The sequence below is a fragment of the Botryllus schlosseri genome, chromosome 3 (assembly GCF_051294905.1).
Source record: "Botryllus schlosseri isolate E-star chromosome 3, Bs_hap1, whole genome shotgun sequence".
In the NCBI taxonomy this organism is placed as follows: Eukaryota; Metazoa; Chordata; class Ascidiacea; order Stolidobranchia; family Styelidae; genus Botryllus; species Botryllus schlosseri.
Genome location: NC_137238.1, coordinates 19772150 through 19792141, shown reverse-complemented (window position 1 = coordinate 19792141; position 19992 = coordinate 19772150). Strand labels below are relative to the sequence as shown.

The 19992-nt window shown below is 39.8% G+C and overlaps 1 protein-coding gene across 2 annotated transcripts; it reads right to left on the bottom strand.

Moving 5' to 3' along the window:
- Positions 1-5206: 5206 nt before the first annotated feature.
- LOC145435972 (uncharacterized) lies at positions 5207-17574 on the bottom strand. Of its 2 annotated transcripts, none has more exons than XM_080313252.1 (12): positions 17430-17574; positions 16607-16755; positions 13679-13944; positions 12198-12312; positions 12046-12137; positions 11232-11321; positions 10726-10812; positions 9853-10025; positions 8710-8865; positions 8563-8632; positions 8401-8502; positions 5207-6741 (listed from the first exon to the last, which is right to left on the bottom strand). In XM_080313252.1, the coding sequence occupies exons 1-12, from the start codon at positions 17460-17462 to the stop codon at positions 6479-6481; spliced, it is 1596 nt and encodes a 531-aa protein (XP_080169378.1). In that variant the 5' UTR covers positions 17463-17574; the 3' UTR covers positions 5207-6478. The 2 variants fall into 2 exon arrangements, with proteins under 2 accessions (XP_080169378.1, XP_080169379.1); XM_080313253.1 differs by having other exon boundaries at positions 9868-10025.
- Between the last annotated feature and the right edge of the window lie 2418 nt (positions 17575-19992).

Below are 19992 nucleotides of genomic sequence, written 5' to 3'. Positions count from 1 at the left end.
CCTCTAAATTTCCAAGGTTCACACACAGAACGCGAACGTGAACCTCACGTTCACGCCATCCCTAATTATAACCCGACAGTTTTACGATGTCATGATCAATGTTCCCTCTAATTTTTCACTAGTCTGCGCAAACACGCCAACTCACTGCGCAGGCCCTTGGACAACAGTGCGCAACCAGGCCCTCCATAGGGTGCTAAAACTAACTTCTGGGGACCAGACCCCCTACAGCTCTACGGTTTTTATGGTACTTATCAACTACATTGGGGGCCCGTTTAGTGGTTGTGTCGCCGAAACGCGCGAAGCGCAAAAAATTTATACAACTCATGATTGAATTGGTCAATATGATCGGGAATTGCATGTATATTGATATCAATTTTTATCCTCTCTCTGCTCACATAATTAGATTTGCCCGTGGAGCTCATCAAGTGAGGTGTGTTGGAATATATTGACCATATAAATAATAATAAAATATCTTCTGGTGTACACGTTGGTATAATGACTTCGTTAAAGGATGCTATTTCGTGACCTCCTATCTGCTATGTCCAAAGATATTGAAATCGACCAAACGTACTAAACTAAAAGACGTACACGATTTCAAATTGGTATTTCTTTACTGGCAAATAATGTACCCTCGATATGGTATTTGTCTTGTTGTGAGATTCTAATAGCCAGGACAGGAACATTCAGCACCAGCCATTTAGGCGTCCATGTACAATTAAACATATATGTATACAGGGCATGGTATGGTATGGTATGGAACAAGAATTTTCCATACTCCATACTTGCCTTCATCTATCCATACCATACTTGCAATTTTCCTTACCGTACCAACATTGTTCCATACCATACTTGATACATATTCCATACTTTCATAAATACTTCAATTTCATAAGTATAGTACCTTTTCTAGCACCTGTATTACCGGTATTGATATTTCGGATGTCATTATTGCTTAAACTAGCCATGATGCGAATCTAATTCCTGGTAATAGTTTCACATAGTCTGTTGTGGTGAGGTTCCGTGTAGCCTACGTCTCCTATGCAGCTTCCGCGAGCAAAATGAGATAGTCAGCAGATTGTTATCTAGGACTGCCCATAAAAGGGACGGGCAACATACCGCCTGCGGCCCTCGACGAGATTTTGTCCGGCTCGCGGACAGTTTCCCGTCGCACATGATAATGTGGCTCGCGACCCCAGTATGCCGAGATTCCCCACTACCGGCTTCAACGTCAAATTTCAGTGACTGTATGTTAGGCTTACCATATTTTGGAAATCTAAAAGGGGGACACTTTTTCAGATAGTGCAAAACCGGAAAAGAATTCTCAAAAACCGGTGAATTTATCCCACTTTCTGATCGGTTGACTAAAAAAAAAAGGTCATCTTTCCGCTCAGACCTCAAATCACCGTTTTTCACTCCGAAATACCCGCCGGCCTTAAAAAGCGGGACGCTTGGCTGACTGGTCGGGACGTCAAAAAGCGGGACTGTCCCGCCTAAAGCGGGACGTATGGTAAGCCTACTGTATGTTATTATATACATGTGCGCACTGCACAGCGTGCAAGAGTGGAGCTTACGCGTAAGTTCGTCGAATCGAGAAGACTTGCACTATCTGCATTTACGATGTACTGAACCCTAATCAATTGATATCTTGGTAAATTTTGGGTACCGGGCTTACCAAACACTTTGAAATCTTAATTAAGGATTGCACCGTGAGTTAGTTGATCACAGAGAAGCAGACAGGGCGGCGCCCAATACGGTTCTCAAATCCACATTATTCGTCATTATCGGCGAGAAATGCCTCTGAAGTGACATTGCTGTCGTTAAAATACATTTATTAAATACGATTTATTCCTTGTATATAAGGGCGAATAATATTTCGATTCAGCAGTCCAGCCAGCCGAGTACTTAATTTTCCTATATCCGACCCGCCGACTGGAGAAGTTGCCCGCCTCTGCTCCATAAGAATATCATCGCATTTCCGGCACATTGGCATGAGGCACATGCAAGTTTGAAGTAAATATTCGCAAAAATATTTATAATATAGGCGCACCCATAAAATATTCCAGCTCCAGCCGATCAATACTGCAGCAATCTGCGTGATGCAACTACTTATAAGGTTATATCTCTGTAAGTAGAACTCAGACGAAGTAGTTGTCCCCACGTATAGGCTGTAACTGTCTGGTACTTAACTGAGAGAATGTCAGTGGCGGCTCGTCCTATAGGGCAACTGGGGCATTGCCCCACCTAAAATTCTGTTCAATAACAATTTAACCATTTATAGACGCACAGTGCACAATATATACCGAGATCACAGCGAAACCCGCGTTCTTCTTGTGCTTTCGCTTGCAAATGCCCATACATAGCGAAGTCTCTGCGAAAATCGAATTCTCTTCTGTGTTTTCGCTTTGTGAATGCCTAGCCGGGGCTTGCCCCGGTAGCGCTCATAACAAGCTTTCACTATCTATTCTCTCAAAGCCGCGCACAATTAAGAAACGGTGATATACTCTCTCCTATTCGTAAAATGGCCGAGCAACCGGGGCATATATGCCTGTCGCCCCTAAGGTGTGATGTAACAATCGTATCTATGTCTGAACTCGGATACCGTGATATGCGTTGAGTCGACCTTTGCTGGTATAGGTCGATTTTGATGGTGTTTCACACCATGATAATTCTTGAAACTTGGTATGTCATGTCGTGATGGTGGTATTTAACACTGTCCTAAGTTTCAGGGTTTCTACTCAAAGTTTAGGGTAGTAATTCCGTTTCCAAAGTCGAGTGTGTGCTGATCCGTCATGTACCGCAAACATATTTCACGCAAAGCCGGTATTGGTCTCCATTAATTTTAACGATGCTCCTTAGCTAGATCCGTCATGAGCTTTTACATGGTATGTCTTGATTTTAGTATCGAACGCTGTGCCAAGTCTCAAGGTTGGCACTCAATGATTAGGGCAGCAATTTCGTTATCAAGTTCGGGTATGGTAGAGATGTGCGCTGATCTGACACTTAGCCTACATAACGCATTGCGGATTTCACGCAAAAGCCGGTGTATCTGTGTTCCATACTGAGATAGGTGATGAGATGATGATATCATGAAACAGTTTACTAACATCCTCGGTTTGCATTCAAATATTTAGTTTTATTTTATATTCTCCAATGTCAATTTCACCGTGGAATGGTGGCCATCGGGCCATTTGCTCACAATTACAACCCCTGTCAAGCGCGATAGCTGTTTCGTTTTCGATGGCGGCTAACAGCAGCTGATCGCTTGATCAGCCTATTCCTCAGTAAATTTTTGGCAAAATTCGGTGTTGGTCTGTTCGTATTAATTTCGACAGTGTGCCATACCGAAAACGGTCATGATGAGGCTGCTTCTCGATGATTTCATGTAACAGTGTACCTAGTTTTCGGCTTTCATCCACGTGTTTATTCGGTAATATATTTTCCGAAGGCGATTTTGCAGCAGACATATAGTCACTATAGACCGTAAGCCGTATGTGTCGTGTGACAGTCTCCAGCAGCCTCAAGGCCAAAATCTCCCGAGCTGTACCGGGAGCGAATTTCCGAGGCTGCTATCCGTAGTTCTTCAGAATGATGTTTTGGATTCAATATGACATGTCCAATCTATGAGATAACAATTGCGTATGTGTGCGAACTCGATGACCTTTCCAGTTAGGCTTACGCAATCTCTCGAGTTATAGTCATTTCCATTTCTGCAGATAATTTGTCAGGTATAGTGCGAGACTGCGAACATGAACCGTGTCGAATCTTTGTTCCGTACGCCGTTTACGCAGTTACCACACTTCAAGTCACAGCTCACCGGCAGACCTCTCGCGGCACATACGTTAAGATCACTGTTGTCGGGAAGTTCGTGTTACCGTACCACCAAGTCATTTGTTTACGTTGGAAAACGCCATTGTGACGTCATGCCGATAAAAAGTCGCTTGCAGCCCTTGCCCCACCACCCGATATTGTCACGAGCCGCCACTGCCCCCTAGCTATTAATGCAGGATAACTACACCGGTGTTTCTCGGAGTTTTATTTTTCATTACATAGTGTCTACAATCTACATTGACGGGTAATAGACATTTATGTTGATCTAATTCAGGGGACCTCAAAGTTCTTTTATATGCGTACGCTGTCGACTGATGTAGACCTACATGTGCTTGAGCAATGAGCATGTATGGCGTAGGCTACGCCATGAAACTAATGTTGCACAACCTGTACGTGTACGTACACACTATCAATTCATTGGCTTCGCAATATATAGCATGTGCGTTTTGTTAGAATCACAACTTCGAACCAATTCCACGACGGACACAAACTTGGAAAAATAGCACAAGATGAAATCGCCTGAAATTCATCGTCCTCGTTGTACAAAATGCGTTTGAATGTGTGTTCATAACTTGCGGTCAATAAAAGTCACAGGATGATTGGTCTATTCGTTGCTTTATTGATTGGTTAGTTAGTTAAGAAACTCAATGTTACACAACAATAAACATCTGCGTGAAATTTAGGTCTGAATACAAGCTTCTTCTGTACGTCTTCAAATGCATGGAGGGAAGTGCACCAGCGTATCTTCGTGAGCTAGTGACAATGTATAAACCCGGAATAGCGCTACGTTCTCAGTCGCAAAAGCTCTTGTCAGTTCCAAGAGTCAGAACATCGACCTACGGCGAGAGAACCTTTTCTTCCTCGGTCTCCATTCTGTGGAACAATCTTCCAATTTCTATCAGACTATATGACTCGCTATATGTTTTCAAACGCAAAATCAAGCAGACCGTTTTATTCACACGAGCGTTCGAACTAGAGTAGTGTTCATTCCGCCCTACAGCTATGCACTTCGTCTTTTATACATATCGTTTACTTTTATATTTTATTGCCTTTTATGTACAGCGCCCTAGTGTAGTAGTGATATATTGCTATATTCGGCGCTCTATAAATTATTATATCATTATAGCGGTGATGACGCTTTTCGATCGAAATCGCCTACAGTAGCATCACGACAGAAGTGACCATATATATTCATAAACTTGATACTTGATATTAGTGCACTAACAGAGCTGTTAATTTACGTATTTTCTCAAACTATTTTCCAAAGTCCATAGCGCCCCTTTTCTCTCAGCGCCTACCAATCGCCCAAACTGTAGCTAGCGCCACCTTCGAGATCGCCAATATACTTCCCAGGGGACGACTTCAAGAACCACTGAACTACATTGATCAAAAATCTAAATAATAAATAAAGAAAAAAAAACGGATGGAAATTACCGTGTGTGCAGCATATCGTACAGATAACAGGTACTGACTAAATACGGCATGGAAAATCATGATGTCAATTGACACAGCTCCAGTACATAGGCCATTGTGGAGGCATTAGCACGCAACATAGACAAAGGCAATGCCAGCAACATCAGCAACCTAGTACTAATCAAACTTTAAAACATACCGCACGCAGGTACATCATCTGTTTAACTGAATATAATCAATGAAACAGCAAAGATTTGGCACTGTAATATTCAAGCTTTAGTAAGTTGACACATTATACGAGAACGTTGATTCCAGCATATTGACAAATGAACCCGAGTCCTGGCAGCATTTTCAGGAGTTCTATAATGCACGAAAAAGTAGTAAAATATGGTCTCGGCACTGGGGAAAAAATACATCGCATATATCTACAATATGAAGTTTTGGTCTATTAACGCCAGCAAAAGAATGAGCTGCATGACTTTACCCCGGAATATACCTCAGATAAGCCTTCACTTATTGGGATTATGAAATATATGAAAGTATAAGTGGAATTGGCCCGGCTTTCTTCATTTTGCACAAGGAAACTGATATATATAACGACCGTCTTAAAAAGACAGATGCTAATGACCGTAATGGTCGTGACGGAGGCCATTCGATACAACCAGATTTCATAAGTGCATTTGGATTTTGAAACACAGATTTGACTTTTAATTATTTTTGTATGGTTTAGTAAGTGATCATGTACAATTCTAGATTTTTTGAACCCACAGTCGAATTTTATGAGTCTATACTTGCAAAGCTCAAATATTAAATTGGTCCTGTCCTAATCTGGGTCATTTCCGTTTCGGTCATTACTATTTTTGGGCTTCGTTCATCAGTCTCCTTGTACAAAATTGTACTAATTATGGACATGGATACCCAAAATGGGAATCCAATTTCGCAGGATTCTCATAATATGTGCATTTCTATTCTATGTACAAATCACATTACAAGTTGGAATGTTCAAATTTCTCTCTCTCAGTTACATATTTAGAGGCAAACGGGGTGCTTGATAATCCAAGTCGATCAAAATCCATTTTGCGACTTTAATTGAACCACGAATCCCCATTATAATTCATCATATATACTGTATATAATATTATGCATTCGATTTTCGCTGGCCAAACATTGACAGAAACCGAAGTAACGCAATTTATCAACTCTTCAATTATGAAAAACGATTCGTGTTCTTTTCGTGTCATGGATTCGGATTTGCCAATTTGGGATCCGTTGTCTCTGCATCGGAAGCTTGGACAGATTCACGACGTAGCGGTACCTCTGCCGGGTCCTTAATCTTAAACTGCTCCACAGCATTGCTAATGAAGGCACTCGTGAGAGCATCTCTGAAGCACTTTCTGTCGTAGACTTTTTGCAAAAGCAAATTAGGAGTCAGCTTAGTTCCTAAGGTGGTACAGATACGCTGAATCCATTGGTAGCGAATCTCTTTGGCAATTTTATAATCTGTGAAAAAAATACTGTGTAAAGGGCGGTGTGTTGTGCAATTTGGGATGTTAGTATTAGGTGTATACTCCAGACATGTAATGAGTCTAGTCACGATTTTTCGTGACTCGAGTCATTTTTTCATATGTGTAAAATGACTCGATTCGACTTGAGGCAATTTGAGTATTGACGTGAGTTGTACTCGAGTCATTGTGCATGAATCGAACCAAGTCATATGACTCGAGACTAGGACGGCCAAGACAGACTTTTCATCGTGACTTCGAAAAAATAGTAAAAAAAAATATAAAGTCACTATCGTATTGGTATTTTGTCTATCAGTCCTGATACTTGAAAAATAGAATCAGAAACTGTTAGGACTGAGGAAAATTACGATATTATTAAAGCGAGCCATTCTATATCACTAGAGCAGAGTCGATACAAGTGGATTGAACACAAAATTGAACAGTGAACACCATAACTTGGACTTGGACCCGAGTCACAACACTATGACCCGGACTCGGACTTGACTCGGCGGCGAATTGAAAATGACTTAACTTGACTCGAGTCAAAACTATAAAAGTGAAATTGACTTGTGACTCGGAACCTTGTGACTTGGTAACAACCCTGATATACTCAGGTATGGCAGGTATGGCTCAGGCATCAAGGTCATATGAACTCAAAATTGTTTGCAGCAGTTATAGATTTTAAGAATGAAAATGTACCAGGTTACAGCGGGTAGTGTATCTGGAACATGAACAATGGACAATGGACATGTATAAATGTATATCGATATTTGATGATCAACCTGTCATAAGTGGGATATTACATAAGGCGAATCAGTCAGGTCTGGATCAGTGATTTGATTCAAAGTCGAGCAACCAAAGTCGAGTTGAGTATTGCAGCTTCGCCTGTTATGACTGCATAATAGCAATGACTTGAAACTTTCACAAGAAAATGATGCCAATGATATATCATTTTTGACAATTATGAATTTCTATTTCTGGACCATCCATGACTCAGGGTTGTCACCAAGTCACAAGTCAATCTCACTTGTATAGTTTTGACTCGAGTCAAGTCGAGACATTTTCAATTCACCACCGAGACAAGTCCGAGTACAAGTCAGTCAGTGAGTAAAGGGTCCGAGTCATAGTGTTGTGACTCGAGTCCGGGTCCAAACTATTATGTTCACTGTTTAGTTTTCAGTTCGACCCACTTTTTTCAACTCTGCTCGAGTGATATCGAATGGCTCACATTCACAATATAGTAATTTTCCTCTGTCCTAACTGGCCCTATTTTCCAAGTATCAGGACTTATAGACGAATTACCAATAATGTTGTGACTTTACTATTCTTCAAAGTTACAATGAAATGTCAGTCCGGACGTCCTAGTCTCGAGTCATATGACTTGGTTCGAGTCATGCAAAATGACTCGAGTACAAGTTGAATGAATACACAAATTGACTCAAGTCAAGTCATTCATTTTACAAGTCATGACTCGAGTCATTACAATCCTGCCATGACTATTTTGTAGCGCTTTGTAACTATTGTGAGGGTTGATCATTACTAGACAGAACAGTCGTTCCATGAACATTAGTAACATTGTGCAGCACATTTTAGGTGCCGACATGATTGTCCTTATCTAATTGCCTCGATAATATGCTTCAGTATTCAAGATACTCACCATACTCCATATCACTAATTTCCACTTCCTTCAGAAACATTCTAATGATTGGCTTTAGGACGGCATTCGTAAAATCATTCCAACTCCATATAATCTTATGACCTGTGATCAGAGATACTATTATACCAACACATTATACCAGGGAAGTAGTGAAAATGTTACCTATTTCTGAGTTGTACTGCAACTTCTTAACTATTTCTTCCCATCCGATAAAGGTAAGCAATCTTCTATCCTAAAAATAGCATAAATATATATTATATCAACTCGCAAATATTTTTGCGCACATTATTTTAGTGCAGCTTCACCTACCTTATCGCTAGCTTCAGCATCGTTACAATACTTCTTAATATATTCCACAATATCCCACCGAGTTATTGTGCAAATCCCTTCGTTTCGGCGAGATTCTCTAACATTATTAGCAGTGAAGGGTATATTATTATTCACTCCATTCTCTTCGTTTGAGACCTGGTAAAATAGGATTAAAAGGTTTCCATGAGAGTGTGATGCAGGAGCAGAAATCATGACACAGTGTTATTCGACTACTTGACAAAAATCCAGATTGATTGCAGAAAAACGAACCCGACGTTTGCTAGCTTTGGACAGAGTTATGCCTCTATTAATTTAGTGAACGACTCCCACTCAATAGATCAAGTCAGAATTTAGTATCCTGGAAGTATTGGATATTTGCAGAAACTATCAATAATAGATGCTGAATACTACGGCCCACCTCCCCCGTTATAGAATAGGAATGATAAGACAACTGCTCAAGTAAAAAGTTTCGAACAGTAGATTTGTTAGCGGTGTCACATACTTTTGATAGCCAATTAGAGCTGGGTACTTTTGAAACTTTGATGCATCTTCGCAACACAACTAACATAAAATGTCTAATGGCACTACAAAAAGGTACAATTTCACTAGGTTACTGTGGTGATACAAGGAGTTATTTTGATCTGTCATTATGATAATTCCACTCATGAAAATGATGCAAATCTGAACAAAAACTACTTGATTACTTTGGGAGTCATCAATACAAAAATTGTAAAGCATTTAGAAGACAAACTTCGGTTTCACACTGTGGTTAGGTTGAGCGAAATTCATCAAAATCGTCAAGAGGCTAAGCTACCCCTCGAATTGGAAAATCAGTCATACACCTATAACTTCGAAAATAGGACACCAATCTTTCTGAAATTCGCACGCAATGTGTTTCGGTCTTCGGTGGATATTCTAACGTTGGTTGAAATTTGGTGAGATTTGGCCGACTATTTTCTGACACTTACCGTGTTTTCCGTGATTTTTGAAACAAATTTTGGAAAAAGCTATTGCGGAAAAATATTCCAGTGAAATCTTTTCACGGTGCATTTTATAGATTCTAAAGACTACAAATGACGGACTCACAAGTTTTTTTTTATCATAAATTAAGTTATTTTCAGCCCAAAATCAAGTGCTACAAACTTGTGCAATACTCACAGGTCGCCCAACAGCTACTGCAACACTGAGGTTTCCGTTTTCGAGTTGTACTTTAGGTTCATTCTCGATTGAAAGTCGTGTTTCTGTGTGATCAACGTCTGGCGGTGCCTCCGGTTCCTTGTCAAGCAACGGGTCCAAAGACGGTTGCGATTTCAAACCTGTTAAACGTCGTGAAGAGACCGCTATGACTGTGAATGCAACCCAATGACCAAGTCCCTGACCTTTATGACCCGGACTACACATAGGTAGAGTTTTCTCGGTGGTTTGGTTAAAATTTTAGAAGATTGTGTTCAACAAGTTACGATATGGATTAGGAAGTTTATTAATTTGAAATTTGAAGAAATGCTAAGGACATTGTCAAGTTAAGTCATGATTAAAGCAGTAGTATGGACTGGACGGTTAATATTCAATTTATCATGCGGCTATTTCATGTAAGAATTGCCACAATGGATTAGCCATCTACTTATGGTTTAGTCTGAAGTGATACGTCGGATGCCTCTCCTGCTGCAGCTCTACACAAGTTACTTAACTCGGGATTAGCAAGTAAACGAATTGAGCTCGCCAGTGGTTGAGCTTTAATATGACTACCGCCGATGGGATTTGAGCCTGAGCCAGAAGATTGTGAGATCAGTGCTCTCACCAATGAGCTACAGAAACTGTACAAGTCACGGGCAGCAAATACAACGGTTCACTGTGAATTCTATATTATTCATTAACATTGAAACAGGCTAGAATTTCTGCGACACGCATACCGGGTATACAAAAGCCACATTTTGTGCCTTCAATACAGCCGTTACAGTAAAATGACGCTTGTTGCAAGTGAATGAAACACGCTGGCGTGAGTCTTGTACAACTTACTTGCGTGTCCTTGCGGTGTTTTCGGCTTCGAGGGTCGCCCCGCTTCGTAATTGACACTTTGAGCATTTGCTTTGCAGCAAAGAATACCTACGAAAAAATCCATTTTATACATTGAAGTATACGAATTGATTTGATTACCAACTCTACGTTAGTCATTGAGTTACTGCCATCGACAAAGTTACATTTGTTAGGATTGAACAATTTTTAACCTGGCAAAAAGTTCATATCGGCGTATTTGAGATCAGTAAAGAAACTTGAAGATTATTGAGTTGGCACCGTCATTTTTGATATCCACACAATACCATAATACCAATATGTCCAGCAGGTCTTTGGTCTAACCTGGCCGGGGTCGGATTGACAACTTACCAGCCAAGAAGCCGACACCCAACCGCTACGATATCACGTGAAGAGGATCTAATTATTATACCATTCAAATTCAATACATGGACCAACAATTTTCTAGGATATGAAGTTAACAGCGACAGAGTGTATATTATACTACTCACCATTTCTTTTACAATACAAGCAAGCTCCAACAGATGCAACCAGCAGTGCTGCGATGAGCAACAGAATGATGATCACGTACGGTTCTAGGCCTGAATAGAAAGTGATACCGTCGGTTATTATCAGAAAATATGCGTGTGCAAAGTGCAATTGTATCGGTAATATTGGTTGTAAATATATGCAGAGAGTGGATTTTATATCTTCAGAGAGCACTAATCAGACGGATCTTATAGAAGCAAAATTAGAGAGACGTAAGCCTATTGTACTCTAAATTTCTAATTTAAAAAATAATCTCAATTTCATCCATATTCGCTATTCGCACGTGACTGATTAGGCACAAATCTATAATGTTAGTATCTGAAATTAGTATTGAGTGAATCTGTGGATTGAGAACTCTCCCAGCAAGTAAAGGATTAGTTGACCAGACACATTATTATTTCGGACACACCTGCGGCAACAGTCCTATCTACCAGCTTACCGCACTACAATATAATAAACCATAATTTGAAGAAACTTTGGGAATGATTTACACGCATTAGACCGCAAAACAAATTATTTTGAATATCACATATAGTTTTAAATTCGACTGTGGTGAACTGCCAATAATTGCAAACTTTATATTTTCAACCATTAGAGACACATAACGGAGCCTACAATATGATATACCGTAATTGAACAGACAATAGGATGGAGAAATTGCTAAGTACGGTCTCTTAATATATCCAACTTGGAATGGAAGTCGTTGCCTAGGAAAATCCCGTTTGGGCTTGAATGTGACGACCTCAGACGAACAGGAGGACAAGCGGAAAGACTTACCCTCAGCACTTGCATACTCTTTTTCTTCTCTAACACAAACTGTATCCGAAATTGAAGTGCCAACATGCTCCAAACGTTCGTCACTTTGGCAGCTGTTGTAGATTAGGCATATAGAAAATGACATTTATCGCTACAAATTCACATCATCTTACCTGGAATGAGGTTTGCAACTCTCGGTTGGTGATGAGACATCAGAATACATTCCAGGAACGCATTTTTTACACTGGGTGTTCGCCACTTCATTGCCTAGGATGGCTGGCTCGAATCCTGAAAGAACAAGGCAAGAAAATGGTCTGCAATGTTACCATTACATGTTCACATTGTGTTAGTAAACGCAGAGGTAGTAACTAAGTACTTATACTTTTTCGAAGTATTCATGTAAACTTTGTCTGCTTGCAATACTTAGTCAAGGGGTGATGTTTTAGACTACTCTCACTTCTAGGTAACAATTGTTTTGACCTTTTACACTTTGGATTTTGATATGTAGCAATCAGTTGTAAGGTATGTCTGCATCACCATTACGAGTGAAATTGTCATACCAACTGGGCAAAATAGCTCCTGTATCGTGGCGCGTGAATGTAATTCTTTGAAAGTTGCACCTATTTAATGGCACCTGTTATTAAATATCTATTTCCACTTGAAGTAGTTTGATAGGCCTTGGCAGCAGGTTTGTAACCATGTCACAAGGTTCCGAGTCACAAGTCAATCTCACTTTTATAGTTTTGACTCAAGTCAAGTCGAGTCATTTTCAATTCACCACCGACTCAAATCCGAGTCCAAGTCATAGTGTTTTGAATCGAGTCATTATGTTCACTGTTCAGTTTTCAGTACAATCTGGTTCTTCCCACTTTTTACAACTCTGTTAGAGTGATATAGAATGGCTCACATTCATTATAGTAATTTTCCTCAGTCTTAACAGTTCCTGGCCCTATTTTCCAAGTATCACGGCTGATAGACGATAGACCAATAGTGTGGTAACATTACTATTCTTCAAAGTTACAATACAATGTCTGCCTTGGCCACCCTAGTCTCGAGTCTGACTTGGTTTGAGTCATGCACAATGACTCGAGTACAAGTCGAGTCAATACAAAAATTGACTCGAGTCACCAAAAAATTGCGACCCGAGTCATCATTTCTATTTCTACTGGAGTACCAACGGTGACTGCTTTGATCACTTCTGGGTAGAGCAATAGTGATACAGTTCACAAAACTAGTTCAATAGAAGCACTTCATCACATGAACCGATTATGCCTACAATTTTTGTAATCGAAATTTTCATAATGATTGAACACATAATAGGGATTACAGCTGGGAAGACATGGCAATTATTGGTGTATAAGACATAATTCAAGTTGATATAGATGGCACGAGTCTTGGTAATAGTAAAAACTGTCAACATTTTTGGTTATTCTATTTTTTTTCACTCACTATAAATATCATAATAATACAGGTTCAATTACAATTCACTCAATTTCTGCTTCATATTGGTATGTGATTGAATGTCCTTGAATTATTTCAGTTCCATGAGGTGGCGTTCAAAGCATTTGATGATTATGCATGAGAGGAGTAATGTAGAAAGGTAGAAGAATAAGTATGTAACTATAGTTTTGAATTCAGTGACGATTGCACTTACCAGGCTCACACGAGCTATGTCTGTTGCACCCGTACGCCATCAAAGACTCTGGTGCTGCGTAGTATCCGTCCAGACACACACACAAACTAGACCGTGTCCGCGACCCTATCTTCCATTGCGAGTTCCTTACATTAGTGCATTGCGATTCATCTATGGACCGTTGACATTCAGTCAAATTATTTGGGTCAGTAGTGTAGGTCTGGTTCTTGGAATCATCCGGGTCAAAGGGACAAACCTCGCAGTTGGTAGTCGTCGGCTTGCCAAATCTGGAATGTGAATATAATGAGATCTCCCTTTGAATGTCCTGCACTGTTTTTAACAATACTGTGTGATTTTAAACAACCAGTAAATTTTTACATTAAGAGAGAAAACAATATACTGAGATGATCTGCAGTCAATCGTGGGAAGGAAGATATTGAGTTCCAACAGACTTGAAAAACGATAGACTTAATAAATAAGTATGAAAACATACTTCAACACACCGCAGAGGCCCAGACACACTCCGGACATGATTCTCGAGTGTTAGACAAACTTGAACACACCAAGACACACTCCAGACATGGTACCTGAGTATATACTCGAACACACCCCTGGTCATTAGAGAGACTACAAGACACTTCAGACACCATACCCACATGTTCAAAAGTGTTAATATCAATTATGTGTCCAAATCTAAATATTAAACACAGTCAAGACACACTACCCCAGAGGTGGGCAAACTACTGCCCACGGGCCGCATGCGGCCCGCAACACCGTTCTGTGCGGCCCGCGAGAGTCAAAAGAAACTTTGTTTAAATATTGATAAAATGCGTACTAAAAATCGAATTAATGCAGGGACTTGATTAAACTTTATTTCACCAAGATAATTCTGAGACAGTGGTTCTCAAACCGGGCGGCTCGGCCCTCTTGGGGGCGTGAAAGCATCTGAAGGGGGGGTGCGAAGCTGAGCTAAACTGAATGTTTTTTGCGCTCCGCGCGATTTACATCCAATTCATAATTGTTGCTGCATTTCATATTTCCAAATATCTTATCCACAGTCGTAACCTTCCTTGCCATCAAACTATGCATTGGGTCTGCTAGCATCCTGGTTACGTTTTGTGAGGTGACGATAAGGGGGCGCGAATTCTTTGACCATCATAGGGGTTGGGGGAAGGGGGCGTGTTTTAAAAATTTGAGAACCACTGTTCTAAGGTAAATACTTGCTATAATCTTTTTTATGTTTAATTTCTGGCGCGGCAGCCCGATCTCAAGGCCCACGCAGTTTGGTTTCAACTGCTAAACATCACAGAAATCCTAAACGAGATTGACATAATTCGGATCACGAGTGTCATTTCAGATTGGCCACTCCAGTTTTAATTATTTCAGTGGTGTGCTTATAAAAACGATTATCTTGTGTTTTAGGAAGATTGGTTTTCTGTATGCATAGAATTGGGGTATTAATATATTATATCTACACGTAGTAGAAGCGAGTTTGAAGCTAACATGGTTATGATGCTGTCAGCATTGTGTGTAATGGAACTGGAACTGAAACAAAACTGGAATTAGTAAATCTATGAACAGATCGCTGCTCATGCTTACAGATTTAAATTTCAATCCTGTTCTAAGAATCGGGACAACCGACTTTCATCTCTATAGTTTTGACAAGTCGTTATTGAGGTCGACCGGCCTATGAAATCTCGCCACTATGTTTCTGACGTGTGTACGATATCATCAAAGCAGAGTTTGGTTGGTTTTAAATAAGCACATATATTATCTCCATGTCCTCACTATGTAATCAAATACCAATATTGCGCTTCGGTTTATAATCCCAATTTTATATAGTACGGCCCGCGAATGGATTCAGATGTTGAATGCGGCCCGCGAGCTCAAAAGTTTGCCCACCCCTGCACTATCCGACTAATACCTGAGTATATCCAAATGCATATATTTATAGGATAATGCAGAGCCAGGCTGTAGCTAGAAGATTGGGAGGACTTCTAGTCATCTATAGGCTTATTGGAGGCCAACACATTAATATCGAATATTTCCCCATAATCAAAACATTATCATTGGTTGAAAGTTTCACTGAAGTAAGGTTGCAATGTGATTTTTTCCAGAGTAGGACTGTGGGTAAAAGATCTCAGCAGGTCAGTGATATTTAAAATGAAATTTAACTTTAACAGTACATAGAGTTTATTGACATGGTAATTCAATGTCAGCGCAAATGCATCGTGGTCTACCAGGTCTCTGATTCTCCTTTAAAATAACGGATGAATCCGGTATCTAGACATGAGTGCAACAAACTTAATATCGTCAAACGATACCTGATCAATAGATTGCATAATCATTGTATTAAAAAAATGACCATTTTATGTAAACGCAAAAACAGCATAGTAAAGTTATTAGGATTGGATAACTGTGTGTAATGATGGCATGGAATAAGCTCGAAATGCTGAAGGGAAAATGTTCCGACAATCAAATGAACTAAGGGGTTAGAACCATGCTTTGCACCTGCCGATAATCTTCGAAATCAGTCATGTGTAACTTTATTTGTTGCATAATTCTGTCCACACCAAAATCGAAAATGAAGATGTCATATGAAAGCTAGCTTCAAGAGGAACTTGAATGGTATATTTTGCTCGTTAATCTTTGATTATATTACATCTGATTAACTTTACACTAATACCTTTTGAGTCCATGCAATTTTCAGTTCAAACACTACAGTTGGTAAGATACTCAATCCCTTATTTCAAAGGTTTGTATCTAAAGAATAACAATGACTTGGTCTCAAACACAAGGAAGAGCAACCTGATAAAATGATACATGAAAAAAACTTTTGTCTGCTGGGGTCTCATCCACACAATACTGTCATAAAATCCATTCAAGGTGGTAAGTAAATATACAATACAATCCCACTGTAAATCGGTTCCATATTGAAGAAGAACTCACATGCAATCTGCAAATTTATATGATCCACTGTTGCAGTTGCAACACCACCACAGATCTCGGACCTCATAGACACCCAGCTCTTTGCACCGTTCCTCACTCCAGCTTTGCACTGTCTTGGGATCCCGACAGTCTACATTCACGAGTAGCACCTAAGAAAGTACCCCAATTGACTCTATATAAATGACAAGTAGATAGCAGCACATAATTCTGACAACATACAATTAAATTTAAATTCTTGAATTCAAATCTACACTTGCAGCTCTATTATTATTGGCGATTCCTGGATTCTATGTGGCCAGAAGGAATGTCTCTACACAAAAGTATTATTTCATTGGAGTTATGTGTTGGTCTTTTCAAATCATTGAACTTGATTTGTATACTTATTGCCTTTGACTTACTATATGTACTAAATTGAAAGGCTATCAAATATTTGGTTGTTTATGTTATTTTCAGTGACATCCAATGAACTGCACTATGAAATTGGTTATTTCCTGCCTTTCCAAAGGTCTTTACTGCTAATGGCTTAGTTAAAGGTGGCGGTGAAAAATTGCATATGTGAAATGAAATGTGACCACATCACAAATTTTCTTCAAAGCAGGTTCGTTCAAAAGCCGCATTCATGCTCATTTAAAACATATAAACATTGTTGTGCTTAAGGCACTGGCTCCTACCCACAAAACACGTCAAATACCATAACTCGTATCCGCATTGGATGCGATGATATTGATATATACCCCACCCCATCCACTTAGATTGTTCTATACTAACTTAATGATGAACTTTTATACACTGATAACATCTGATGATAATCATCGCCGCTTACCGAAATTAATAATAATGTTCCTAGATCTGCCATCTTCAACCGTTACGATATAATTATTATAGCACGTCTTCACTCGAGGATTGAATGAAATATATATAACAATTGGCAGAATCTGAACGACGTGATGCAATATTTGATTTTACAGGTAATTCCCCCTGGGAGTTCCCCGTGTTATTCTGACATCTATAAAAGTGGTTTGCCAGTTTATAGCTCAGTAGTTGCCAGCGAATCCTGGCGGAATCAATTAAGTATATTCGTTCGTTTAAACATTTTTTTAATAAATATTTCCACCAGCTAAAAACTGTGCTTCTTCGATATACGCACCATAACAATACAGTGCTACCACTGAGCTAGGGCTACTCATGAAACCAATAAATCAACACGACGCCGAAATTTATGATGTTTTGCGCTTTTTTTAGAGAGAGAGAGAGAGAAAGAGAGAGAGAATTTTTTAATTCGTCAAACCATGAAATACAGTATGGTAAATGTTCACGCACATATAGCCTACACGTCCAATACTGCAATAATTTTTTTATTTGCCTAAATCAGTGGTTTCCAACCAATGGTACCCGAAGGTCTTCCATGTATTACGCGGGTAGATTTTTTTTCGACTGAAGAAGGTTATTAGTTCAGGTGGGCTTGAGTTAATTACGTGATAGTTTCTTTAATTGGAGGCTTGGATCACGAAATAGGACAGTGTGTTTGTGTATGATGGCGAATTGAAAGTCATTCCTGCGCAAAGTGCGCATATTCATTACTCTAACAGGGTTATGCCAACTTTTATCGGGGAATGTAACAACGCAGCTCATACGTCGTTATAATGAGCAAACAATTGTCGCGATGTCAGACTTAGAACCCGATTGTGCTGTACGCAAATTGAGGAATTACTGATTAGATGCGCGCTTTCTCGTTTGCTATGATCTGTAGGCTACTAATTCTTGTCTGCTTTATACACTCGTATTCCCTCGGTGTCACTTGTCCGTGTTTGATTTGTTATCAATACTGCGCAAGTGCGCATTGTACAGTGCACGGCGTTGAATTACGTTGTCAAAATTGATGAAACACGAGATTCTCGGTGGCGCAAATTCTGAATTTATTCGATTAGTTTAAACGGGAACCTTCTATATGTCCCAATGAACTTCATTGTTGGGCGGACTCTATGGAGCGCAACCATATCGCGGATCGAATTTCAAACCTTTTGGATATGTATTTCTATTGATAAGGTCGCGGCATGCGCCCATATTGCTCTTACTGCAATAACCATTTTGCGATCAAATTCGACTGACTGATCGGGGCCTACGTAGACCGTAGGCCCCGGACTGATATTACCAGCGCGACTTCGGCATAAAAATCCCAGGTGCGTAGCCAGAGAGTTTCTCGTTTATAACTAGAAATCCCGTCCTTTTGAAATGCCATAATTCACTAATTCGTATTATCGATTTAGTTGGTTTTATTGGTTTTAATAATATGGGGACTACTTCCCTCGCAAACTGCGATCAAAAATAAATAAAAATAATTACATTCAGTCACAGAAATAAGTCTCGTTGTTATCGCAATTACAAGATAACCGTATATTCATAGAGTCGGTTTGGGTCGTTTGGTCATGACCTAACGATGTACAATTACGCTCATTGTATTTCCGAAGTCATCCTCCTCCACCAGCTCTACCGCTAACTCTGATCACGAGGTCAGAGAGAGGATCGAATTATATAATATTATATGGTAGAATCAATATTATTGACATAATTCACTGAAATCATTAAACGACGAGATGCACATGGAAACCAGATGCATATAGTAAGCCCCCAGAAGTTGCATCGATTACCCTACGATGGGCTCAAGATCAGTGTTTATTTAGGCGGTAGGGGGATGAAAAAAGGTGGCTTCAGCCGTGGTTACAACCTACAACACACAACCACATACTCCTGAACCGGATCGTGACCACCTCTAGTCGATAGACAAAGCTTTGCTGGTGTGACGTCATATTGATCCGCTAGTGGGCGCTCAAGAGCGTTCAGAATTTGGATTATAAAAATATGGTAGCCCTAATCTAGTCGAGGTCATCTAGTTCAGTGGTTCTCAACCGCCGGTCCGCGCACCGGTGCCGGTCCGCGACGACATTCCTGCCGGTCCGTCAGGTATATTACAATTCTATACCTTAAATTCAAGACGCAATGATGAAGGCTTGTCCATTGATAAAATAAATAAAACATCAAACTGTAAACTGATTCAAAACTTCGTGAGGTAACATTTGGGCTGGTAACATGTTCGTTTTGACTTAAAGTTCAAAATGTGTCATTTGACAACATGCGAGCGACAAGTACAGAACAGGTACGAGATGAATCATCGCTAAACAGCGCAGTTATCGCGAACATTCGTTTTCGATTTCTTTCATTTTGTGCAGCAGGACCGTAACTGGGCACCCCAAACCACCCAATTGGAGAAGGGGTGAGCTTGAAAAGAGCCCAAAATTATTTTGCAAATTAACATAAATCATAGCGTATTCTTTTAAAACTTTTTCCAACATTTTTCAATTTCTTTTCGCGCTTTGCGCGATTTATTG